The sequence below is a fragment of the Podarcis tiliguerta genome (assembly GCF_965153285.1).
Source record: "Podarcis tiliguerta genome assembly, chromosome: 8".
NCBI classification, from domain to species: domain Eukaryota; kingdom Metazoa; phylum Chordata; class Lepidosauria; order Squamata; family Lacertidae; genus Podarcis; species Podarcis tiliguerta.
In genome coordinates, this window is record NC_139541.1 from 9,113,258 (window position 1) to 9,127,135 (window position 13,878).

The window sequence follows — 13,878 nt, forward strand, 5'->3', positions numbered from 1 at the left end:
TTTTTACCTCCTGGCTCCTAAGAGGCCCTCATTCCAGGTTGGAGCACTGTGGCGTTTTGCCCTGTGCATGCACACCTAGAAGTTATGAAAGCAAGGAGCAATAGATGCTGGTAATTTAATCAGTTTCATAGGTCATTGTGAGCTTTCATAGGTCATTGTGAGCTTTTGCCAAGTGGAAGGGAGATTCAAAATATAAATATAAGATTCCATGTTCGTCAGGTGAGAAAAGGATTAGGACACATAGGGTAAAGGTAAAGGGACCCCTGACCATTAGGTCCAGTCGTGACCAACTCTGGGGTTGCGGCGCTCATCTCGCTTTATTAGCCAATGAAGCTGGTGTACAGCTTCCGGGTCATGTGACCAGCATGACTAAGCTGCTTCTGGCGAACCAGAGCAGCGCACGGAAACGCCGTTTACCTTCCCGCCGGAGCGGTACCTATTTATCTACTTGCACTTTTGACGTGCTTTCGAACTGCTAGGTTGGCAGGAGCAGGGACCGAGCAACGGGAGCTCACCCCGTAGCGGGGATTCGAACTGCCGACCTTCTGATCGGCAAGTCCTAGGCTCTGTGGTTTAACCCACAGCGTCACCCACGTCCCTTTAGGACACATAGAGTTCCCTGCAAATTCCTAGAGGGCACTCTGCAAGGTTACATCCTCTGCTTGCCCAGGTGAGAGGGTAACAATAGGAAGATAATCTTCATCATTTCCTCACACCTGAGGAACAGTCACTCTCTTGTCATGCAGCTGTAGGGAGAAGGTGATCTAAACCAGTGTTTCCCAAACCTGGGTCTCCAGCAGTTTTTGGACTACAGTTCCCATCATCCCTGACCACTGGTCTTGCTAGCTAGGAATGATGGGAGTTATAGTCCAAAAACAGCTGGAGACCCAAGTTTGGGAAACACTGATCTAAACCAGGTATTTTGTAATCTAGAAGGATATTTTGCCTGATTTACTTATTTCACTGACATTTTCTGCTTGAATCGAGTCTGCAACTTTATGTAAGTAAACAATATTTTTATATCTTTACATTACAGACTTCCTTGTTGTTATTTTGTTTAGAGGGATAAATAAAGGGGAAGATCTAGTGTGCCACAGGCATCCTGGATAATTCTAAAAGGTTACACAACTTTTCCCCAAGTTGCTGTGTTAATGCTGCAAAGGGTGGCATATTTTCAATTCTGCGAAGCTAGACACTGATCTTACTAAAACGAATAGGAGGGAAGATAATTAATAAATAATAATAATATAATAATTTATTATTTATAGCCCATCCATCTGGCTGGGTGTCCTGCCCCAGCTTCCAAATCCATCCCAGAATACATGAATTCCATGTGTTAGGGATGAGGCTGTTGTAGCCCTCCAGATTTTGTAGGATTACAATTCTCCTCAGCCCCAGCCAGGATGGCCAATGGCCAGGGAGGATGAGAGCTGTCCACCAATATCCGGAGGGGTCACAGGTTCCACACACCTGCCACACACCAAACATCATCAAGGACAGCTCTGGACATGGAGGCCTGTGAACTAAACCTTGACGCCCCCAAAATGAATGTGATAAAAGGCGATGGCCCATTCTGACATGCAGGACTGCAGGTCTGGCCCAGGTAGTTAAGTGAGACTGGAATGAGGAGACCCCCCCTATTCCCCACACAGATCTACACTTCCCAGAGTGGTTTAACAATGCGTCCCTCTTCCCAGGGAACTCTGGGAATGTGGGAAAGGGCCATAGCTCACTGTTAGAGCATCGGCCATGCGCAGAGAAGGATCCGGGTTCAACCAAACAAAGAATCTGACTTTGTGTAAGGCAGCTTCCTGTAATGAAGAGGTAGAATGCTCAGTGTGGATGGTACCACTTTTTGGGACGCTCCCCTACAAGCATAAAATGAAGTCCGCAACAGGAAGAGAATGGCGACCTTGTATCCCTGAACTACCAACCACCAACAAATCAGGAACTTGTGTGTTGTATTCCCGCCCCACTGGAAGGGAATTAAAAAATGGGATCCTCCAGCTGAAATTTAAAGTGGTACAGCCCACTCAACCACCTCAGGTCTGCAACCGTACTGTACTGTATGAGTAGACCAGGTGTTTGTGTGCAGATATGTGAACCAGGCTCAATTGTACAGAGCAGAGGAACCCAGGATGTGCGTACAAGTGCCAGCCAGGTCCGAATGAAACACCTGAATCTTGAGGAGTGTTAGGGCAGCCAAACGGACCACGGGTTTTAGACCAGGAACAGAACACTGCCTGGCTCGGATAAGGCCCCAGCGACGCCTCTGCAGTGGCCCAAAAGATCTGGGTACTGCAACCATCTGTAACAGAGCTGAGGTCATTCGTATTATGAAGTGGGGCAGGGGAGACAACACTCTTCCAGACAGCAGCAGCAAAGATCCAGCTTCATTTTGCAAACCTCCCCCATCCGTATGTTAATGTTGGTCCCTAGTGAACGTAGATCTGTGTGGGCGGGCTTGCCAAGGCATCGTCTACTGGCAATGGTGGATGTTGACTGTTATTTGCTCATGCAAGGGGATTCGTTAACAGCGAGCAGCAGAAGTCCGAAAAAGGGCCACCCACTGGGTGGAAATAGTGACTCGCCAGGTGAAACCAAGCCGCACCTGCCTGGGCAGATCCCGTTCCTCCCAGCCGAAAGATGTCCCTACCCAACACGACCATCATCTTGGGTAATAGTCCTCTGGGACCCCCGTGAGGTTTCTGAGTTTCAGGGCCGTGTCCACTGTTTTGATGTAGCCGTTGATCAGTTTCCTCATCTCAAGGGTATAGGGGTCGTACTCCAACTTCCTGAGCCCAGACCGCTTGAAGTTCCCATCCTTCTGGCCTTCCACACACAGAAGACGGTCCTCAAGGACTGCGATGCCCAAGAGGCTGACCATCCTCTTGAGCTGAATGAAGAGGTCTTGTTTCAGGTCCTCAAAGTGAACCACCAGGATGCTTTTGCCGTATTTGAGCCAGTCGAGGGTGTGCGTCGCCCACCAAGGGGCATAGTTCTTGACGAATTCTGGCCATTCTGAAAGAAGAGAGGGGGGCATCCTGTTAATTGGCATCTGGGCACAGGGTGGGATTCTGAGCACATTTGGTGCCAAGTGCAATGGGACCCACAACAGACACACATTAGAAACAGCTTGCCCTTTGTCCATGATGGTAGAAATAAGGTAGCTGTATCAATTAAGTGTTTTAAATTTGTTGTTAGCCGCCCTAAGCCCGGTTTTCTGAACCGGGAAGGGCAGGTGTAGTGGTTCTAGGGGTTGCTCGTGCGTAAGCCGGTGCAAACACCTGGCTGGGTTGCCTGCATGAACCTTTTCTGTCCAGACAGCCACTCGCCCGTGACTGTCTCAATCGCTGGCAGAATCTGTCAGTGGGCGTTTCTTAAACTTCTTCCAGCAAAGAAGCTCTTTGACGCCTAGTCTCCTCCTACTCTCTCTGCGCGAAAGCCTTCTGCGCAAGGAGGGCGTAGGCAGCGGAGGACCTCTACTCTCCCCGCTGGTCCCCGGCAAGGAGTCATGGGACCGCCTCGCCGCTTCCCCCATCTGCCCCCCTTCTCTACTGGTGCTACGCTGATTCTCTTCCCCAGAAGATGAGCTGCCTCTTCCAATCCCGGGACGCTCTCTGGAATCCCTCTGGATTTTGCTCTCTCCCTCTGGCACTGATGGCAGTTCCCTGACAGCGGGGTATAAATAAAAATTTATAATTTATTATTAGTCTCTGAACAGACCTGGATCTACTCAGCTTCAAAAAGGTATGAGTGGGAGGCGGGCCAGAGATATTTTGCTTCCTGAGACCCAAGACAAGATTTTTTAAAATTGCTTTTTTCCATCCCCGGCGCCCTCCCACATAAAATTTATATTACACTAAAAAACCCAAGAGGAACAAAACAATCAAATCATCCATGAAAACAGTTTAAAACAGCTGTACATAGAGCAGATATTTAAGGCTAGAAAAACGGAGAGAGCTGCAATAAACAGATTCATTTGTCCCTGGTTAAAACACAAACCTGAATGAATTCCTGCCCCATGTCTACACCCTTGCTATGGGTTCGGAGGGAACAGAGATAAGAGGATAGAGCCCTCTTATACTTGAACAAATAGAAGAAGGCAACAAGACACAGGTGTGTGTGTGAGTGTGTGTCCCAGGGTCTGGGGCAAACCTACAGGAGATTGGTGGAACATAAGCTGGGGTAGCAAGCTGGATAAAGGAGCCCAATGATGAAAAAGAAGCCTGAATTCTTGTAGAGATGTTCTGAAGTAGGACTATATTGGAGCTCTGAGGTTCCTCAAGTGTGGATAAGCAGAGCGAAGATGACAGCCACCTGAGTTGCTTAGAGGAAAAGTTGGATATAGATGCAATAATAATAATGAATAATTACCAGTCTGGTTGGCTGGAATCATTCATGTTGTGATTCCTGCATTGCAGAACTCCAAGACCCTTGGGATCCATCCCAACTCTTCCATTCTTTGATTCTACGTACCTGGGAACCCGTTTATAAGGGTTGCTCCAGCCTCACTACCAGGGCAGCAACCCGGAGAAGAACGAGTTATTGGCTCCAGGCAGATCAGCTCCTGACGTGAGTCCAATATAGTCAATGCTCTTTTGGGGGGAAGGGGCTGATTGGGAGGGTCATCTCATCATGTCTACCTTACCCCTGTTGCCATAAATGCATCATTCCCTAAGAAAAAGCCTTTCCTGGCTAGGCTCTTTTTGTTGATGATTGATACGATCTCATTAGCAAGCTGCTCCGTTAGCCACCAGGTCCCGGGCTCAGTTAAACATGCTCCCTAGCTTTAGAAAAGAAGGAGAGGAAATCTTTCAATTACCCCTGAGGTTTCCTGCTAATTGATCCTCACATTAAAATCGGGTGATAAAATGGATAATGAACCAGATATAATCTGCCAGAATTCCGTTTGCAACTATAACAGGTCCGATGCCTCATTTGCGGTGCAAAAAAGTTTGGACCCTTGAACTTTTCGTCTTCGCCACCTTGAGGAAAAGACAACCTTGTCCACCCTCCCCTCCCCACATCCCTTATTAATCTTCTTGAACTGTGTTTTATCCCCCACCTCTGAATTATTAAATGGACTCTCTGTTCCATTAAACAGAAGCGGGACAATTCACCTTGCATAATCATATCACATAAAACTTTGCTTTGGAACCGATCCAAGGGATATCATAAAATTAATGCCATGGAACAAAAACACAGAACTTTTTTTTTAAAAAAAAAATAAAGTAAAAATCACATAGACTTTAGCTTGGGGGAGCCAGGAGGAAAAGTGTAATCGGAAGGAAGGGAGTAGGGTAATCCTGTAGCCTGGCACTAGGGTGGGCATCGAAGATCTGCCCATCTGACCACATGGTAGTACAACTGACAGCTACAGCAACCCAGCAAGAAGCTGACTAGGTGCATTTTTAAAGCCTGGAGTTGCCAGCGCAGACCAGTCTGGTTTTATTTCTTTTGGCTGAACTTGTGCAGTTCTGCAGGGCAATCTATTTAAATTCCCTTGCAAGGGTCAAGACATGGGGCAGGAATTCATTCAGTTTGTGTCTTAACCAGGGACAGTTGGATCCGCTGATTGCAGCTCTCTCCATTTTTCTTTTAGTCTTAAATTTCAGGTCTCCACATTTCTGCAACATTCTTCCACTAAAACAAAAACCCTAAGCCTAAGGCTATATCATGGATAGCTGAAACTTTGGTGATGCATTCAACGATACAGTTAGTTGACAGTGTAAAGGTAAAGGTAAAGGGGACCCCTGACCATTAGGTCCAGTCGTGGTCGACTCTGGGGTTGTGGCACTCATCTCGCTTTATTGGCCGAGGGAGCCGGCGTACAGCTTCTGGGTCATGTGGCCAGCATGACTACGCCACTTCCAGCAAACCAGAGCAGCGCACGGAAACGCCGTTGACCTTCCCGCCGGAATGGTACCTATTTATCTACTTGCACTTTGACGTGCTTTCGAACTGCTAGGTTGGCAGGAGCAGGGACCAAGCAACAGGAGCTCACCCCATCACGGAGATTGAAACCGCCGCCGACCTTCAGATCGGCAAGTCCTAGGCTCTGTGGTTTAACCCACAGCGCCACCCGCGCCCGATGGCCAACTAGATACCTCGATGTGAAACCCACAAGGATGGGAGTGGAACAGTAGTCTCCCCACTTGCGATTTTCAGCAACTGGTTGATTTTCAAAGCACTTTGACGTGCTTTTGAACTGCTAGGTTGGCAGGAGCAGGGACCGAGCAACGGGAGCTCACCCTGTCGTGGGGATTCGAACCACCGACCTTCTGATCGGCAAGTCCTAGGCTCTGTGGTTTAACCCACAGCGCCACCCACACCCCTGTGCCTGCCATAGTGCTTTACATATGTGGTGTGAATATGGCCAGACTATGTGTTTGTGTGCTTTTGAGAGTTTTGTCACACCGCCTTGTGAGGACACTGTGCCCTAAAAGGTAGCTTAAAAAATAATCTTTTAATAAGCAGATAGAAGCCGATTGGGTGGATCCCCGTATTTACCTTTCCCTTTCCAGTGGGCATGAGCAGCAAACCCAATGTGGCCTCCATATTTCCGGTTGAATTCAGCCATAAGTGCTTTGTAGGGGTTACGGATCAGCAAGATGGCTGCATCAAACGCCTCGATTTCCTTCTGCCCACTCTCGTGAGTTTTGATGCAGATTGTCCTCCCACTTCGCCAGTGGTCCCGTTCACCTTTGAACCCTGTTGTGGGGGGGTGGGGGGAGGAAAAGTAAGAGCAAAGAATGAGCTCTACGGACAAATACGGGAAGATGGAGTAAAGCTAAAGAGGAAGAAAAGAATGAAAGAAGACCCAACCCTCTAAATCATGGGTAGGCAACCTAAGGCCCGGGGGCCGGATCTGGCCCAATTGCCTTCTAAATCCAGCCCAAGGATGGTCCGGGAATCAGCATGTTTTTACATGAGCAGAATGTGTCCTTTTATTTAAAATGCACCTCTGGGTTATTTGTGGGGCCAGCCTGGTGTTTTTCCATGAGTAGAATGTGTGCTTTTATTTAAAAAGCATCTTTGGGTTATTTGTGGGGCCTGCCTGGTGTTTTTCCATGAGTAGAATGTGTCCTTTTATTTAAAATGCATCTCTGGGTTATTTGTGGGGCATAGGAATTCTTTCATTCCCCACCCCCACCCCCCAAAAATATAGTCCGGCACCCCACAAGGTCTGAGGGACAGTGGACCAGCCCCCTGCTCTAAATGTCTGTAAAGCCCACACATTCCCTAATTCTCAGCATTGTTGTCTCTGCTATCTCTGACCAGCTGATTTTCCTGCGTTCTCCTTGACATCTTTGTGGCTCCTTACAAACCCAAATCCTTTTCTTCCTTACCACCGCCCAACAGGACCGAATGCAGTGAGGGTCAAAGAGATTTGTTTCAATTGTGTCTTCCTGGCTAAGACATTTCAATGGGCCTCATAACTCAGAAAACAGTGGTTTGTGCGCATGTGTGTGTGAGAGAGAGGCAGAGAGAGAAAGAGGAGCTCTGGCGAGAATTCTTAAAGTGAGGAAAAACACTTGAAAAGCCAACCAGCCAACATCCGTAACCATCCTGCCCATTAATGTCAAATGGCCTTTGTCTCTCTCCACAGACTGGTTCATCTTGGGGCTTTATTGCAGTTTGTTCATTAAAGAAAGAACAGAAACTGGGGTGTGTGGGTGTGTGAGGGGGCACCCAATGCCACAGTAGCTGAACAGAAGGTGATGGCCTCATGCCATGTTCCAGAGAAACAGAGGAAAGGTCTGTTGGGGATGTTTAGCCTGGGAAATAATAATTTTTTATTTATACCCCACCCTTCCCGGTTCAAAAACCGGGCTCAGGGCGGCTAACAACAAATTTAAAACACTTAATTGTAAAAGCAGCATAAAATACAGTATAAAAAATGAATAACAATAAAATTCAAAATTCAGAAATCAATTTAGGGGAAATAAGCATTAGATAATCCCAGGGCTAGCTGGCTGAATTGGTCCTACTTGGGCCAGCGAGGAGGCCAGGGGGAGAATTAGCTGTGGGATCCCAGAGCGGGTAATCTTCATAAAAGGGGAGGTGGAGGGAAGAGAAGGGAAATAAAAGATCAGGCTGGATTCAGATTAAAGGCCAGGCGGAATAGCTCTGTCTTACAGGCCCGGCGGAAGGAGGTTAAATCCTGAAGGGCCCTAGTCTCATGGGACAGAGCATTCCACCAGGTCGGAGCCATCACTGAAAAGGCCCTGGCCCTGGTAGAGGATAGTCTGACTTCCTTAGGGCCCAGGACCTCTAAACTATGGTTATTCATGGACCTTAAGGTTCTCTGTGGGGCATAGCAGGAGAAGCAGTCCCGTAAAGACGAGGGGCCTAAGCCACAAAGGGCTTTAAAGGTCAAGACCAGCACCTTGAACTTGACCCTATACTCCACCGGGAAGGGATCCCAAGAACCATCTAGTCCAACAGGAATCACAACTAAAGGATCACTAACAGGTGGCCATCCAACCTCTGCTTTGAAAGCTCCAGTGAAAGAGAGCCCACCCCCCTCCAAAGTAGTTTGTTCCACTGTTGAACAATTCTTACAAAGTTTTCCTAACATTTTAGTTGTCATCTCATTTCTGGTCATTTGAACCCATTGGTTCGGGTCCCACCCTCTGGAGCAGCCGAAAACAAACTTGCTCCATCTTCTCTGGGACAGCCCTTCGGATATGGCTACGAAGATAGCTATCGTGTCACCTCTCAGGCTGCTGTTTTCCAGGCTAAACATCCCCAACTCCTCATAAGGTTTGTTCCTTCCCTTTGCTGGGGCAACACCTCTGCTTCTCTGGAGCTTTCCAGGGTCCTGAAGGCCTCCACCTCTGGACACCTGGAATGTTCTGCATCTTGCCTCCCTGCATTGACCTGCTTCCTTGCGAGGGTCCAGCTTCTCTGCAAGTGATATTTAAGGTGAACAAAGCCCTGGGTGAGCATCTCCTCAAGTGAGGGGTGGACAGAACTCCCTTTGCAATCCCTTCATCAGTTGGCCCAGTAACCAGTTTCCTTTGTGGCAGACAGTGGGCATCTGTCAGCACAATTTCATCTGAAAACCATCTGTTTGGCTCTCAGTCAACACAGTCAACGACTGACAAAGCTCAGCGATGTTGGGAGGGAGGACAGATTGGGACACTAACCCATGCTAGCTACTATTTCGAGCCAACGGGGAGAGATCAGATGGCAGGAGATACAAGATATTAATTACATACATGTAATTTGCTTCTTCCAATTAGAACATGCACAAAAGAGTTTCATGGCAGCTACTTTGCTCATTGCTCGGATATGCTTTGACCCAGCGAGGTAAGCGGAGACTGGCTCAGAACAAACAACCGCAAGCTACCATCTCTGATATCTGGCCAGCAGAAGCAAACAGTCATAATGATTGGCCACCACAATTATCATGTGGCAATGAGTTCCATAGGTTTAATCTCATATCAAGTGATGTGACTGTAGTGCTCATACACGAATATAATAGCTATACATTCTAATTCTCAATAAATAACTGTAAATCTTTGTTGTTGTTGTCGTCACATAGGCTGCAAACTGTGCAATCAGCCCAAATTAAGGAACATAATAGGACTGACTCCTGAGTGGGCATATATAGGATTGGGTTGCATATGTGCCAGGTATTAATTTCAGTGCTTCGTTACGAGTCATCATTACTGCTATCACATAGCATAATGACTTTTATTACCACCGGGAATAAGTAACTCTTGGGTTTTATAATACCCACTGGCAGTGAGCTGCACGGGGCATGTAACGCAAGACTGATGGTTAACAAATAAGAACATAAGAAGAGCTGTGCTGGATCAGGCCAGTGATCCATCTAGGTCAACATCCAATTCTCACAGTGAAGAAGAAGAAGAAGCAGAAGAAGAAGAGGAGGAGGAGGAGGAGTTTGGATTTGATATCCCGCTTTATCACTACCCTAAGGAGTCTCCTGCCAACCTAGCAGTTCGAAAGCACGTCAAAGTGGCTGGGTGCTCTCACTCCCGGCTCAATTTGGGATGCGGGGGTGGGGTCAGCGGTTCCCCCAGTTGATGTGCCGGGCATCCCTGGTTCCCCCTCAGCAGTGGCGGCGGCAGTGGCAGTCTCAGCAGCCCAGAGCCAGCCTGGTAGCACAGTTGGCTCTGGCTGGCTTCAGGAGCTGCCCGCTGCTGTGGCGCCCACCATTTTGCCTCTCCGGAAGTCCCCATATGATGTGTCTTGTGCCGTTGAACCAATCACGCAACATTCATTCCCTACTAATAAATCTACAACACTTAAAATATAAATCCGGGGACATTAAATGAAATCTGGGGACATTCCGGGGATGGGTTTTGTCCGGGGACAGATTTGTAAATCCGGGAAATGAGGACATCTGGTAACCATAGGCTAAACATCTGCCACTCCCTCGACCATTCCTCATATGGCTTGGTTTCCGGATGCTTCACCATCTTGGTTGCCCTCCTCTGTACACATTCCAGCTGGTCCTCCTTAAACTGGGATGACCAGAACTGGAAACCGGGCTCCAGGTGTGGTCTGCCTGAGACAGAATAGAATGGTAACCTTCCCTGTTACAGTGAGGAATTTCCTCTGCTAACCTTTCATTCACGTGGGCTGCCTTGTCCCTGTCCCTTAAACCGCCTTAGAGGGAGAAGTAAAGGATGATCTTGTTGCCCATGAAATATTAACTCTGTAAATAATTTCCCACAGGAACGGAAAGATAGATGGCCTCTGAATCAGCGAGGGCAAGGAGAAACATGATGATCCAACCCAAAGCATACAGTCACACATGACAGAGAAATGTACTGCATTATTTCCAAAAAGCTGCAGTATTTGCTCTGGAGAAAGACCCGTTTGTAATAGATTTCTTTCTTGCCCAAACAAACAGAGTGCCTGTGTGTAAGAGAGATTTGCTGTACTGCTCTGCCAGGGAGTCTTCTCAAACAGTAGGAAGACTTGGGGTGAAATGACCAGCTTTGTCATAGCATTATGACTGAGCTGGAGGAATCTTAAGAAAACCCAACTCATCTCTCTCTCTCTCTCTCTCTCTCTCTCTCTCTCTCTCTCTCTCCACTCACAACTGAAGCCGAAAGCTGTCACCTGACCCTTCCCTCCCGTGACGCTCTCCAGCCATTGGTGCTGCTGCTATGATGTCATGGAACACCCAATACAGCTTTGAAGCTCACTGAGTGAGTTTGGTCTGTTCAGCTAACCTACCTCTCAGGGTTGTAATGAGGATAAAATAGAGAGGGGGAGAACTATGAATCTGCTTAAAACATTTTTTGTTCAAATAGGCCTACCCAGATATGTAAAAAGCTGGTGTGTGTTTTAATCGGGTTTTGGGTTATCTGATTATTAATTGTATGTTTTAAAAAGTTGTTATTTTAAAAACAACTGATAATTTTATTGCTTTACCTTTTTTGTAAACCACTTTGAGGCTTTGTTCTTTTTAACTGTCAAATGGTATACAGTGGTGCCCCGCAAGACGAATGCCTCGCAAGACGGAAAACCCGCTAGACGAAAGGGTTTTCCGTTTTGGAGGTGCTTCGCAGGACGAATTTGCTATGGGCTTGCTTCGCAAGACGAAAATGTCTTGCGATTCCTGGGGTTTTTTTCCCCGCTCCCTACCCCTTTATCTAAGGCACTAAGCTGCTAATAGCCTTTTAGCAGCTAATCCGCTAATCCCTTAAACCTTTAATAGCTGCTAATAGCCGCTAAACCGCTAATAGCGCTAATCCGCTAATGGGCTTGCTTCGCAAGACGAAAAAACCGCTAGACGAAGAAACTCACGGAACGGATTCTTTTCGTCTTGCGAGGCACCACTGTATAAAAGGAAGATTTTACAGCCTGGATCTTTGCTAACCCAAAGACTGCATGAACCTTTTTGTAAGGAAACCAAGTACTTTTTTTAAAAAGTCATTTTGAACCTTTTTTTTTTGTCATTTTCATTTTACTGCCGATATATGGAGACTTGTATGCTGGAACTTCTGGAAACCAAGTCACACATCTGGAAACACAGATGCTAAGCACCTGTGATTTATTCTAGCCTAAGTATTTTGATGCGGAATGTTTGTTTTAAGGTGGATGAGGGCAGATGCAAACCTAACCAAGTTTTAAAATGCTTGGAGTAATCGCCATTGCGCTTAACTCTGCTACTGGAGAGCAGGGATCTCTCTTCCAAACCTCTCCCTCCAACATTATGTGCATTAGAAGTATTATAAATCTGGGAATTTGCTGCTGCTTCTCCCCCCCCCCCGACATTTAAAATGCAGTCCTGACAGAAACATACCGGGGGTGTGTGTGAGAGAGGTTAAACTGACTGCTCCCCACTCCCCAAAACATCTGGTCTCTTTCACACCAGGATCTGTAGATATTCTTACTTCTCTCTTTTTTTCCAAGTAAATTTTTATTGTTTTCCTTACATATTATTTTCCAACAAACCATATTAATGCCATACATTCCCTTTGACTCTGCCGTGTCACGACTACCCCCCCTCCCTGCAATTGGTATATTTAACCCCTTTCTATCGCACACATCATTCTCACAATAGTACTATTATACATTGAAGGTATTATGTCAATCCTGCTAGTGTCTTGACCTCTTTACAATTCTCCTTTAAATATTCCATAAATTTACTCCAATTATTTCGATATCTTTGGTCTTCCTTGACCCGGATCCTCCCTGACAATTTGGCAAGTTCTGCGTATTCTGTCAACTTCACCTGCCACTCCTGGATGGTTTGTATGTCTTGTGTTTTCCATCTTTGGGTCAGGAGGGTTCTTGCAGCGGCCGTAGCGTATATGAACAGATTTTGGTCTCCCATTTTGATTTCCATTCCTATTAAACCTAATAGACACGCTTCCGGAGATATTCTTACTTCTCAATTTGCGCGTCTCTGTTTAAGGCCGTTAATCCTGATCCCTGCTCTTCCTAGCTGCTTTTATGGTCGCAGACAAGCTGCATGTAGCTGGCCCTGACTGTGTCAATAAGCCAAGTCTCTGCACATTCCTCATCTCTCTGGGAGATTATCGGAGTTTGATTGATGTAATGGGGCTTTTCTTTGGTATTCTGAGTTGGCCTTGAGGATTCTCCCCCTGGTTCCCCAGGAAGACTCCTCTTGTTAACTGATCTGCCTTTGTATACCGTGGATATTTTAAAGCTCTGATGATGCAGAACTTCCAAGCAGTTAGTTTCCAGGCAACTGATCGCAATTCACACAAAAGGGTCTGAAGTCAGCCGGTTTCACAGTGGCTCCCAGCCCTGGGAGAAGGAGAAAACTTCTTTTCTCCTGCTCTGGAGGGTAGGACCTAAACCAGTGGCTTCAACTGACAAGAAAGGAGATTCCACCTAAACAGCAGGAAGAACTTGTTGACAATAGAGCTGTTCAAGAGTGTTCAAGAGACCATAGATAGTCATGGCTTCTCCCAAAGAATCCTGGGAGCTGTGGTCTGTTAAGGGTGCTGAGAGTTCTTTGTTGTTGTTGTTGTCATGTCCGACTCTTCGTGACCCCATGGACCAGAGCACGCCAGGCACTCCTGTCTTCTACTGCCTCCCGCAGTTTGGTCAAACTCATGCTGGTAGCTTCGAGAAGCTACCATCTCGTCTGTTAGGGTTCCAAGGGGTTGCTCGAGAGCAAGCAGGTAAATGCCTCCCTGCTTGCGTGTGTAGCCTTGCTTTTGATGCCAAAACAAACTTATCTGTCCAGAACGCCACTCTCCCTTGGCTGGCTCATTCACTGGCAGAATCTGTGAGTGGGCGGTCCTTAAACCTTCCCCAGCAGAGTAGTTTCTTGACGCCCAGTCTGCACCTCCCCTCTCAGCACGGAAGCTTACTGTGCAAGGAGGGCGTGAGTAACGGAGGACCTCTCTCCTCCCC

General features: G+C 47.1%; 1 protein-coding gene across 1 annotated transcript in view; it reads right to left on the reverse strand.

The window, feature by feature from the left end:
• Positions 1–344: 344 nt before the first annotated feature.
• WSCD2 (WSC domain containing 2) overlaps positions 345–13,878 on the reverse strand; it is a 78,680-nt gene continuing 65,146 nt past the window's right edge. Inside the window, exons 8-9 of the mRNA XM_083454032.1 lie at positions 6,514–6,714; positions 345–3,021 (exon numbers count right to left, since the gene is read on the reverse strand). Coding sequence (XP_083310158.1) covers positions 2,669–3,021; positions 6,514–6,714 — 554 coding nt within the window. The 3' untranslated portion in view covers positions 345–2,668. The remainder of the gene's footprint in view (positions 3,022–6,513; positions 6,715–13,878) is intronic.